Genomic DNA, 12,996 nt, shown 5'->3' on the forward strand with positions numbered 1-12,996 from the left:
GCTGTGAGGAAGTGGAAATGGAACTGGTGAGCAGAAAAAGTGTTGTTTGGCAGTACTTTCAGTCAAAAGAAGGCCATTCAAGTCCAGCTACATGTTCAATCTGCAATGCTGATTAGTCTGGTGGTGGCGAGGACCCTAAACAATACACAACATCACCGCTGTTACAACATCTGGTATGAAACATCTGGAAGAATACGAGCTGAGCATGAAGGAATCTACAGACAGCAGCCAGAATGCAGCAACTTCAGGTACGGCAAAGGAAGGACAGTCACTGTTTACTTCATTAATGTGTTGACTGTGTTCATGGACTGAGGACGGGACGAGGACTCAGCAGAATCTCAACCAGGGGGTTCAGGATTCAGCAGAAGTCTTTATTCGGTGCATATGGTGAATATGTCAACAGTTATTTTAATAGCTTAGTATTGTTTGCGCCATAAAAAGGTATAAAGGCTTCAGGCCGTCCTACACATTATATTAGGCCCAGTTTTAAAATGCAACTTCATTTATACAACATACTGTATATACAGTACTGTAGTAAGGGGTTCCTGCTCCGTCTCTCTTTCAGCTAAAGGGTCCTGGGCCTAAAAAACGTTGAAGACTCCTAGACTACTATATGCACACCTGTGACACGCATGACCTACTGGTCAGACAAGTATGAAAGGACGAGGATTTTGCCCCAGAACACATTCAATTATGAAGCATAAACTGGACAAACTGGATGTTTATCTGAGCAAAATCAGAAAAATTTTACAGAAAAAAAGAACTAAAATGAACTTACTTTCTATTTCTTGACTTGTCAGGTCCAATCCATCCACCATTACTTTTCATGTTTTAACGAGATGTTTTTTTTTTTAACAGAACTGGAGTCAAAGCAGAGTTTTCAGGCTGTGAAACTGTAAAAATGATAAAATGTTATCTTCGCTTTGCTTGATTTGCTAAACTCTATGATGGCTAAGGAACATTTTGCTGTCTTTTGTAGGGCTTTATATCGACCAAAGTTCAACAAAAGTCGAAACGAATGAAAAAAAAGCAACAAAACCAAAAAAAAAACGACAAAAAACGTCTGAGAAAGCCACAAAAAAAGGCAGAAAAAGCTACAAAAATGACCAAAATAAGCAACATGAAATAATACATCCATCTTCGTCCGCTTATCCGGTGTCAGGTTGCGGGGGGAGCAGCTCCAGCAGGGGACCCCAAACTTCCCTTTCCCGAGCCACATTAACCAGCTCCGACTGGGGGATCCCGAGGCGTTCCCAGGCCAGGTTGGAGATATAATCCCTCCACCTAGTCCTGGGTCTCCCCCCAGACCTCCTCCCAGCTGGACGTCCCTCCACCTAGTCCTGGGTCTTCCCAGAGACCTCCTCCCAGCTGGACGTCCCTCCACCTAGTCCTGGGTCTTCCCAGAGACCTCCTCCCAGCTGGACGTCCCTCCACCTAGTCCTGGGTCTTCCCCGAGGCCTCCTCCCAGCTGGACGTTCCTCCACCTAGTCCTGGGTCTTCCCAGAGACCTCCTCCCAGCTGGACGTTCCTCCACCTAGTCCTGGGTCTTCCCCGAGGCCTCCTCCCAGCTGGACGTCCCTCCACCTAGTCCTGGGTCTTCCCCGAGGCCTCCTCCCAGCTGGATGTTCCTCCACCTAGTCCTGGGTCTTCCCCGAGACCTCCTCCCAGCTGGACGTGCCTGGAACGCCTCCCTAGGGAGGCGCCCAGGGGGCATCCTTACCAGATGCCCAAACCACCTCAACTGGCTCCTTTTGAAATAATACAGTCAAAGATATTTGACTATGTATTTAAAAGCATGTCAATAAACTACATGTCCAGTGTGGCCCTCAGGGAAAATGAGTTTGAGGTCTTAACACCTCTGAGGTCTAACGGCATTTTCACACATCTTCTTAAATTTACCTTTTTAAGGTATTTGCATAAAACTGATCCCCGTGTGTTTCATGTAAAAATGTTCAGAACGAACTCAGCTTTCCGTATAGCGACGCCCAAATCTTTCCCAGAGCAACGTGTAAAGAGATATTTTGGCGCTAAAGATGAAATGTTGTTTGCTTTTTGAAATTCCTCAAATCTCTTTTGAAAACAAACCTTTGTACGAATTGTTTCGGTGCTTGGAATGAGTTTACCGAAGTCTTCAGGTTCACAAAGTAGTGTTAATATGGGGTCTGCCCTATGGTCCCACAGCCCTATGGTCCCACAGCCCTATGGTCCCACAGCCCTATGGTCCCACAGCCCAATGGTCCCACAGCCCAATGGTCCCACAGCCCAATGGTCCCACAGCCCTATGGTCCCGCAGCCCTATGGTCCCACAGCCCTATGTTCCCACAGCCCTATGGTCCCACGGCCCCTATGTTCCTACAGCCCAATGGTCCCACAGCCCAATGTTCCCACAGCCCTATGTTCCTACAGCCCAATGGTCCCACAGCCCTATGTTCCCTACAGCCCAATGGTCCCACAGCCCTATGGTCCCACAGCCCAATGGTCCCAGCCCTATGTTCCCTACAGCCCTATGGTCCCACAGCCCAATGTTCCCACAGCCCTATGTTCCCACAGCCCAATGTTCCCACAGCCCTATGGTCCCACAACCCTATGGTCCCACAGCCCAATGTTCCCACAGCCCTATGTTCCCACAGCCCTATGTTCCTACAGCCCAATGGTCCCACAGCCCTATGGTCTCACAGCCCTATGTTCCTACAGCCCAATGGTCCCACAGCCCTATGTTCCCACAGCCCAATGGTCCCACAGCCCTATGGTCCCACAGCCCTATGTTCCCACAGCCCTATGTTCCCACAGCCCAATGGTCCCACAGCCCTATGTTCCTACAGCCCTATGTTCCTACAGCCCAATGGTCCCACAGCCCTATGGTCCCACAGCCCAATGGTCCCACAGCCCTATGTTCCTACAGCCCAATGGTCCCACAGCCCTATGTTCCAACAGCCCAATGTTCCTACAACCCAATGGTCCCACAGCCCTATGTTCCCTACAGCCCTATGTTCCCACAGCTCTATGTTCCCACAGCCCTATGGTCCCACAGCCCTATGGTCCCACAGCCCAATGGTCCCACAGCCCTATGGTCCCACAGCCCAATGTTCCCACAGCCCAATGTTCCCACAGCCCTATGGTCCCACAGCCCAATGGTCCCACAGCCCAATGGTCCCACAGCCCAATGTTCCTACAGCCCTATGGTCCCACAGCCCAATGTTCCCACAGCCCTATGTTCCCACAGCCAATGTTCCCACAGCCCTATGTTCCCACGGCCCTATGTTCCCACAGCCCTATGTTCCCACAGCCCAATGTTCCCACAGCCCAATGTTCCTACAGCCCAATGGTCCCACAGCCCTATGTTCCCACAGCCCTATGTTCCCACAGCCCAATGTTCCCACAGCCCAATGTTCCTACAGCCCAATGGTCCCACAGCCCTATGTTCCCACGGCCCTATGTTCCCTACAGCCCAATGTTCCCACAGCCCCTATGGTCCCACAGCTCTATGGTCCCACAGCCCTATGTTCCCACAGCTCTATGGTCCCACAGCTCTATGGTCCCACAGCCCAATGTTCCCACAGCCCTATGTTCCTACAGCCCAATGTTCCCACAGTATGTTCCCACGGCCCAATGGTCCCACAGCTCTATGGTCCCACAACCCTATGTTCCCACAGCTCAATGGTCCCACGGCCCTATGTTCCTACAGCCCTATGGTCCCACAGCCCTATGGTCCCAAATTTCTAAGAGTTTTCTTCAAATTAGGCCCTATGTTAGGCTTACATTACAGTCCATCTGTCATCCATTGCTACTGGATAATAGCTTGGGTGTAATTGGCTACCAAATTGGGAGAAAGGGGGATGAAATCTGATACAAATTTATGAAAAAGTAACTGTGGGAACACAGGGCCTGATTTTGAAGAGAAAATCTTAAAAATGTGGGAACATAGGCACCCTCCCGTTAATATATTAACTGTTTTATCAAACCTCATGCGTCTGTCGTCCTCAGAGGGTTAAACTATCTGCCTCGACTGGGTCCACTTCTGTTCTTATAAAGATGACTTGACCTTAAATAAACACAGACGGTGGAGTATGTACTGTAAAGCAGGAGAATGAAATGTGTACATGAAGACATTTCTTTATTGTGACACAGAGATCTCAAATGCCATCTGATTCTTTACATCTGTATAATCCATTTTTAGATATGTTACGTTTCTGATGTGCAGAGGTAAGACAGTAAAAGTTAAGTTAATGCAACCATAAATAATTGTAATAAATATCAAGTCAATGTACATACAGCACACGTTTTTATCGCAACACCTCTTTGTATGGATAAGTCCTTTTTTTTTTAGAACCTTCTCCACCCCCCCTCGACGCCCGGAGGAGGAAGTAGAGGAGAGAGCGTCCCTGTTAGCAGCGGTATGTCACCTTTCAAAACAACTCAACCAAAGATCGCAAGCAACTCAACAATCCCAGTATGCATCAGATTATCCATTCGGTCGGTTTTTCAGTTCCAATCCAAGTAAAATGGTGATTTTACTCACACAAGAAAACATGTTTCACCATGAGTAAGGTTGAATCCATCTGAGTACAAGACAAAAGGTGATTATGAGTACTGGTTGTTTCCAAAAAATTCATAAAAAATAACAACAAACCGGATATCCAACAGACATCGCCTGGTTTGCTTGAATGTTTTTTTTTTTTTTTTTTTTTTTAAGAATCTTTTGTTGGAAGAAAGTATTGCAAACCCAAAAAAAAAAAAGAATAAAAAAAAAAAGAAAATCATAAAAGTGAAGTGAATTAGCAATTCATAAAAACTGCTATCAAACATAACCAGTCTATTTACATTATTATTTTGCTTTTGTTTTTTAATCTCTCCACAATTTCATTTTTACACAGCTAAACAATTGCTTATGGCTAAAATGAAACATGAACGAAAACCAGCAGAATCCTGTTCTTCTTTCAGGAAAAGAAAAACGATGAAAAGGCAAGTTAAGCCACCGCCCCTCCCCAGTGTTTACATGTGTATAGATTGTGTATTTGGGGAGGGGGGGGATGTTGCACATTCAGTAGCAGTAGCACACAAACAAAGTAGGAGAGCAGCTCATGGCTGAATCTCAGTTCTCTTATCCGATATCTCCTCGCTTGAACCGCAAGTCGTTCTGGCCGTCTCAAGGCTCTTATTCCTGCCCCGAGGATCGAGGATGGAGGAGGGATCTCTGAGGAGCTAGGATTGAGGATGGAGGAGGGATCTCTGAGGAGCTAGGAGCGAGGACACAGAGAGCAGCCTTCCTGGAAGCCGTGCAGCTGAAAGCCGTCGCTAACTCCGCCCACACAGCTGACGAATTCACGAGACGCTTCAGAGGAAAAGGACGTCTCATCCCTCTAAAGACACATCTCCTCGTTTCCTCTCTCCTCGCATGATTTCCTCGCGTCTTTCCCGTGCTTCCTCGCTGGGACGGACTAAGACGCCAGGAAGGGGAGCAGGTAAGTGAAGGAAACGTGGTTGCAATTTAAGAACCTGAGACGAAGCCTGTGAGAAATCTCATCTCCTTCCCGTTTTCACGAAGCAGCAGCGCAGGTTTCACAAACCTGAAATGCTCTCGTTATCGTCCGATCGACCTGACCTAACATGCCGCCAAAGCTACTCGAAAAATCAAAAGAGCAATTTCATAAACTAAGAGATTAATATGACTTTTTACATGACTTAAATACCCTCTTCTTCAGAGACTTGGATAACATGTTTTCAGTTTATATAGGCATTAATTAGTTTGTCCATTAGCGGTTCATGTTTTTTTAATTATGTTTTTTTAAACAGGCAGTAAACTACATAATATCCTGTACAGCACATCTCCTGCCTGCCCGTCGCCGACATCGTGTTCAAAAATAGGCAGCGTCACGCATTTCATTTTTTCAGCTAGTAGTCGTACCTTCGTCTCAGGCTACATCCACACGGCTACGCTTTCATTTATAAGCGGCGTTTTGAGACTAAAACGATCTCCGTCCACTCAAGAGTTTTAGCTCCAGAAGCAGAACTAATCTCTGTACATATTAACACGTCTGACATCACATATCACATGACCGTTGAGACACACACTGGGAATCTGCGTGCCGATGTAAACAGGAAGCAGACTGTCTTACGTTCGGTCAGGTTCTGGTTCTGGAGGGAAAAACAGTCCCTGTGATTTTCATAAGGGATATGTGATTAACTGAAACCAAAGATTGCCTGAAGGTGGATAAGCAATGTAAGAACCTTATGGTACACTTTGGAAAACAACGATCAGTGAAGTACAAGCAAGAACATGTACTCCATCAGCATAGTTGTAATACCCCCTTAAGGCCGATTTATGCGTCTGCGGTAAATCAACGCCGTGCAGAGGTGTCAAGTAACGAAGTGCAAATACTTTGTTACCTTACTTAAGTAGAAATGTTGGGTATATATACTTCTACTCCTTACATTTTCACGCAATTATCTGTACTTTCTACTCCTTACATTTTGAAAATACAGAAACTACTTTGGAGAAAGAACAACAACGGTGAAAAGTGAGAGCAGGGAGTTATTATCTTGGAGCGAGGACGAGGTGGAACTGTTACTGAAAGGTCTGGAAGCTACCTAACAGATAAGACTGACTGACGTGCGTCGTCATTTCCAAAGGTCTCCGTTTGTGTCCGTCCAGACTACAAAGCAACCCCGGAGTTTTCAAACCAAAATGGCAGCAGTGTTTCCAAATGTTAAAGTTTTAGGGGCTCGGAAACACCGCAGTAGTGCGGACGCGAGGTGTAAACGTGGCACAAGACACTAGTTTTTAAACCAAAAGGTAGTAGTGTGGATGTAGCCTCAAACATCAGATCATTCTGATGTTTTTCCTCTTCACATGCAACCAGCATCACCCTCTGGAGAGACAGCGAGGGCATATTTCTGAACATTCCCCCCACAGAGGGGAGGCAGAGGGAGGCAGCTGGGTCAAGCAGTGGAAGAGTAACAGTTTGGTTGTTGCTTTTTACAGTTTTGCAACTCGTAGCTTTTCTGAGACCGAGCTTTCAACACTGAATTGTTCCGGCAGAAAGAGGGTTGAGCAATTATGATTTCAATTTGCAAACTGTAAAAAGTGCAGATCTGAAGTCATCCTATTTTAGTTTAAATTCACAGAACTTGACTGAACCTTGTTACGCCCTCTGTTCAAGGGAAGGGAAGGGGAATCAAACCAATACGAAAAGAAACTGTCACAGTTGTAGCACTTCAATGCCATCCACAAACTCAGTGCAACCAGAGCAGACGCCTGCCAACAGCGTCCGATTTTCTTCCCTGAATTCTTCACAAGAAATCAAATGCCAAACATAAATGTGAAAGAAAGTATTTGTGTAAAGCGTGTAATAATACATTTCAAAAAAAAAGGGAGCAGGGATAAACATGCAAAGCCTTTATAGCCACCTGAAATCAAATGAAGTTAAATGTGTGGTTGTGTCGGAGCAGCGGTGTTTAAAGAACGGTGGGCTGTCTCAGAGGAAGGTCCAGGGGTAAAAGGGAGGGGGCAGGGATATACACTTGGGAATATGGGGGTGTCAAGTGGTCTTAGCCGCTGAGAGGGTCCTCGCGGTAGTGGATGGCGTATCGCAGTTTCTCCAGCATCACGTCCAGAGAGGTGTACTGGGGCAGTTTCACCATGAACATACAGGTCTCCACGCGGATGTAGCGCGAGTCGGGCTGACCTGGAGAGAAGAAAACAAAACAGGAAGGTTCTTTACAACACGATCACCTACAGCACTTATGAGGCGTTAGGGTACGTCCTGCAAAGAGGAATCTTTGGCGCCCCGCAAAGAGGTATAAGTCAGCGCCAAAACGCCTCCAGCAGTGAACTCCCCCGCTGTATTTTATATCTTATATTTTACACGTGTGGCTGGCACCCGCTGCCTCAAAAAGGCCAAAACCATCCTACAGGACTCATCACACCCCAGTCACACACTACTGTAAGAACTACTGCCGTCAGGCAGGAGATACAGGGCCATGAAATCGAGAACAGACAGACTACAAAACAGCTTTTATCCAACAGCCATGAGTGTATTGAATAATGCTGCTAAAGTATAGTTCCCACCACTGATCTATGTCAATAGGGCTATGTGCAATGTGAATGCCTGTATGAGTGTGTTTTTAGCATTAATATAATGTTTGCAGTAGTAGCATTTTTTATTTATGTATTTATTTAGGCGTATATTACCTCAAGATATTCTATTCTGAGCTGCCGGATGTCTCTCGCCTTGCAAAACTCTGTTTCGGAAAACAACAACAACAACAACAACCTTCGAGCTAACGTTACACGCTGAAAATGTCAAGTTTTGAAGAACATTTGGACGGTGCAACAAGTCAGACCTGCTCGGTTCTTTCTGTGAAAGATTATAAAGCTTTATAAAGAATATGTTTAGGGCATTTCTGACTGATTGGTGGGATCGCTGTGGATGAGGTAACACAGAGATACTCTGGTAAGAGCCAATGAGGTTTAACCCTTGTGTTGTCATCCCGTCGACCGTGCACCTTTGCTTTTCTGTGTAAAAATATAAACTTTTTTCAATGTTTTGGTCGTCTTTTTTGACATTTTTGTCGCTTTTCCCGATGTTTTGAGGTTTTAGTCACTTCCAAGTTTTTTTATCACCTTTTCTGAAGTTTTCGCCGATTTTTTCGGCGCTTTTTCTGACGTTCTTTTATCAAGTTGTTTCTTCAAATGCTGTTACATTGACTAAAACGCCCAAATTCAATGAAAGTAGTGAGCTGATCATTTGATGATATAGAAACCTTTTGAAAATGGGTCAAAATTACAACAGTTAACTTCATTTAATATTGTATGAGACGTTTTCTTTTGCAGGGTTCAAATGTTCCACCAGAACAAGTTCCTTCCTGAGACTATTTAGCAGAGCCACCGTCGCTGCGTCCGGAGCTTAGCGCTGCCCGAGACCACTGTGATTGGTTTAAAGAAATGCTAACGACCCAGAGGCGCTGCTGTCAGCCTCCCGATGGGTCTGGGTCAGTCCTCGGCGGGCTGGGCTACAGTGGCATCAGAATTAAATAGAGACAGTTTCATAACTGGCTAAAAACGCCTCGTAGTCGCGTTAAATAGCAGCCTGCTTCCATGTTTTGGTACAGTTGGTTTTCACACCCGGTGTGAACCGTACGTGAGTAACGTTACACGTCTGGATCGTGTTCACACCAACCAAAAGGTACGGGCCTTTGGGGTCAAGTGTACTCTTGGCCCAGGTCCCTGATGTATGTCCTGCATTATATTTTCATATTTTGTCACCTGCCTCCTGAATTTCGTGTATTTCTTCACATAAATTAAGACTTTTTTCACCGCTGGAGCTTGACTTGAAACTGCAGGAAGCCGTTGAGTTGCTGTGTAAAGAGTATTGTGATAATAATAAGCTTCTCTAGGTGATAAAAGTGAGTGTAAACATATTTTATCTGGAGTAGACAGTTTGTTTTAGCCTGTGCTTTTAAATAGTGACTCAGGAAACTGGGACAGATCTCACTACTGTGTGTGAAGTGCACACATCCGAAACAGTGTGGAACGGCTTCATGTGTCCGTTATACAAATCCATTCATTTACAAACACAATCTAACTGTGGCAGACAACGTGTTCAAAGTCTGTCCAAGGTTTCGAAACATGACGAGCTGCTTTGACAATAGCTGTCAGCACTTTCTGCACTTACATCACACAGAGATCCCGATTCACAAAAACAAAAAACAGGCTGTCATTTTACTCTAGGTTAAAGTCTGCAGACTGAAGACCAACTGAGCTACCTGGGCACCCCAATCTGTTGATTATTTTCTGGATGAATGGATGAGTTGTTTGGTCTCTAAAATGTCAGAAAATTGTGAAAAATATAGATCAGTGTTTCCCAAAAAGCCCAAGATGACGTCCTAAAAGGTCTTGTTTTGTCCACAACTCAAAAGATACTCAGTTTACTGTCCCAGAGGACAGAAGACACTAGAACATATTCACATTTAACAAGCTGACATCAGAGAAGTCTGACTTTTCCTTCATTAGAAAATGACTCAAACCGATTTATCGATTATCAAAATGGGTGATAATAGTGTAATAGTTGACTAATGGATTCATGTTTGCGGCTGTAGTTGAAACCTTGGGAGCCATTACCTGCAGCTCCGTCAGGAGGGGCGATCTTCATGGGGTATGGGGGGACATGGGCGGTGTCGGGCCCACCGTCCTTGCAGGGACAGGTGAACGGGATTCGCTCCTGGTTGCAGGCAAACTTAATGAACTTGCAGAGCTCCTCTTGGGTGAACATCTCCAGGGCGGTCCAGAAGAACTCAATGTGCTGGTCGGTCTCCATCAGACCCACCTGATACATTGTGTGAGCCTGGAGAGAGAGAGAGACAGAGAGAGAGACAGAGAGAGAGACAGAAGAGAGAGAGAGACAGAAGAGAGAGACAGAAGAGAGAGAGAGACAGAAGAGAGAGAGAGAGACAGAGAGAGAGAGACAGAAGAGAGAGACAGAGAGGGAGAGAGAGACAGAGAGACAGAAGAGAGAGAGAGACAGAAGAGAGAGAGCGAGAGAAGAAAGAGACAGGAGAGAGAGAGAGAGACAGAAGAGAGAGACAAGAGGGAGAGAGAGACAGAAGACAGAAGAGAGAGAGAGAGAGAGACAAGAGAGAGAGACAGAGAGACAGAAGAGAGAGAGACAGAGAGCGAGAGAAGAAAGAGACAGGAGAGAGAGAGACAGAAGAGAGAGACAGAGAGGGAGAGAGAGAGCGCGAGAGAGACAGAGAGAGAGAGAGACAGAAGAGAGAGAGAGAGAGAGAGAGAGAGAGACAGAGAGGGAGAGAGAGAGAGAGACAGGAGAGAGAGAGAGACAGAGAGGGAGAGAGAGAGAGAGGGAGAGAGAGAGAGAGGGAGAGAGCGAGAGAAGAAAGAGAGAGAGAGAGAGAGAGAGAGAGAGAGACAGAGAGAGAGAGAGACAGAAGAGAGAGAGAGACAGAGAGAGAGAGAGAGAGACAGAGAGAGAGAGAGCGAGAGAAGAAAGAGAGAGAGCGAGAGACAGAAGAGAGAGAGAGAGTCAGAGAGGGAGAGAGAGAGCGCGAGAGAGACAGAAGAGAGAGAGAGAGAGAGACAGAGAGAGAGAGAGAGAGAGAGAGAGAGACGTACTCTGATTACGTTTGGTTAATACTTCCCTGGAAGAAAATAAGGTGTTTGACATATTTATTGGGGATTGGCCCAAAACATGTTTGCATAATATTTGGGGTGGGAAATGTAAGTAAAGTTTTATTTCCATAGCACCTTTTAAAACATAATAAAGTGGGTTACAAAAGATAAAAGGTTAAAAGAACAACAGACGAGTATAACACAACATTTTTAGAATATTTTCTTGGAAGAGAAGTGCAAACTAAAAACTAAAATCTTAAGCTGAAGTGAAATATCAAACATAACTTATGTACATTATTTTTCCCACCAAATTCACACAGCTAAACATTTGGTTATAAAACACTAATTCTGTTCTGCTTTTCCATCAAACAAAGAGATTAATCGATGATTAAATAGTTGCAGAATAATGTAATAGTTGACAACTGACTCAGGAAACTCAGAAAAATGAAAAAGCCTTTATTGTTATGGCTTGGTCATCTTAAACCTTTAAAAAAACTGACACGTTTCGGGATACAAGCCTTCGTCAGGGAGTCAACGGTTTTCAAACACGAAAAGACTTTCTTATAAGCTTTCAAAACACCCAATCAGAGGCCTCCACAGCAATATTCCTCAGGTGAAAGTAGCAGGACTGAATAAATGTCAAGGTGTTTTTGGTTCAATTTCAGCTGGTAGTCCAAAGTGACATTGTCAACACTTGCTTTGTAGTGTTGGATAAACACAATCCAACAGGCACTTTTCCCACAAACCTATGCATTACCTTCAGGAACTCCAGGTTGATATAAGGCAGGCCGCATGTACGCAGCTCCATCTCCAAGGGGCTGAGCATGGTGAGCAGCTGCAGGGGAATGATGGAGCTGAGCCCCGCGCGCACTGCCGCCATGCACTCCGCATTCTGCAGCTCCCTGAGGCGAAGGCTCCGCACCGCCCGCGCATACATGTTCTTATTCTCCCAGCTTAACACACACAAACAAGCACACACACAACGTATTAAAAAAAAAGAGACGACAGACCGTTACGAGCTGAGTCAAGAAAACCCTCACTGCATCTCGACAAGTTCCCTGTACCTGACGGTGAGGCTGCGGCCTCCCTGACAGAGCTCCACCTCCTCGCCCGTCATAGTGACGTAGGTGAAGGTGCAGCAGGGCCGGCTGGGGGAGTCCGGGCTTTCGCTCGAGTGGTGCTGGGAGGAGATCTCAGCACAGAGCGCCTCCAGCTCCGTCTCATCGCTCGCCTGCAGAGTCAGAGAACAGAAACAGTACTTGGTATTAGCAGGGAACAGGGATGCTGGTTCAGATTTTATTCTTTGACGCTGACACTCGTTAACAGATGATTTAAATGTTAACTGACAAACAGATAACGGAGAAAGACCCAGTTCACCCGTCCGGGGGGCTCGGGTTTATACATTCTGCGTCTGCAGACTTGCACCGGTCTTGTACCACGTTGTTCCGTGCGTTGCCGTCGACACATGCAGCCGTAACAACTTGCACCAACACAAGTACAAAGCAACCCACGAAGCGTATATCCGGCCCGTCTGCAGTCATCCACCTTCGAGGTTGTCAGCTGTGTGTAAATACTGCGTTTACCTCGCATACTCTGTGTGTAGGACGGACGATTTTACCCACCAGTCCTCATCGATATAGTGGCACGTAGCTCGTAAAAATGCAACGTGTACAAGGTTAGCACAAACAAGTTAACTAGCCGTTAAGAATTAGATTGTACAGCCTATTTTTCTTTTATCATGCAAAAAACTTTTATTTTTGATTCAATAATATTGTAATAATAATATATAGAAAGAGAGAGACATTGGGAGAAGCAACCCACGCGTTGCTTCTCCCAATGTCTTTTACAGCCATTAAAATAAAGGCTTTTTA

General features: G+C 45.6%; 1 protein-coding gene across 4 annotated transcripts in view; it reads right to left on the reverse strand.

Annotated features, from left to right (window-relative positions):
* Nucleotides 1-4,097: 4,097 nt before the first annotated feature.
* The window catches only part of hectd4 (HECT domain E3 ubiquitin protein ligase 4), a 99,764-nt gene continuing 90,865 nt past the window's right edge, over nucleotides 4,098-12,996 (reverse strand). For all 4 annotated transcript variants that reach the window (XM_078251662.1, XM_078251660.1, XM_078251661.1 and 1 more), the window contains exons 73-76: nucleotides 12,190-12,356; nucleotides 11,883-12,078; nucleotides 10,121-10,343; nucleotides 4,098-7,685 (exon numbers count right to left, since the gene is read on the reverse strand). In XM_078251662.1, the coding sequence (XP_078107788.1) occupies nucleotides 7,549-7,685; nucleotides 10,121-10,343; nucleotides 11,883-12,078; nucleotides 12,190-12,356 (723 nt within the window). In that variant the 3' untranslated portion in view covers nucleotides 4,098-7,548. The remainder of the gene's footprint in view (nucleotides 7,686-10,120; nucleotides 10,344-11,882; nucleotides 12,079-12,189; nucleotides 12,357-12,996) is intronic.

The sequence above is a fragment of the Sander vitreus genome, chromosome 5 (genome assembly GCF_031162955.1).
Source record: "Sander vitreus isolate 19-12246 chromosome 5, sanVit1, whole genome shotgun sequence".
Taxonomy (NCBI): domain Eukaryota; kingdom Metazoa; phylum Chordata; class Actinopteri; order Perciformes; family Percidae; genus Sander; species Sander vitreus.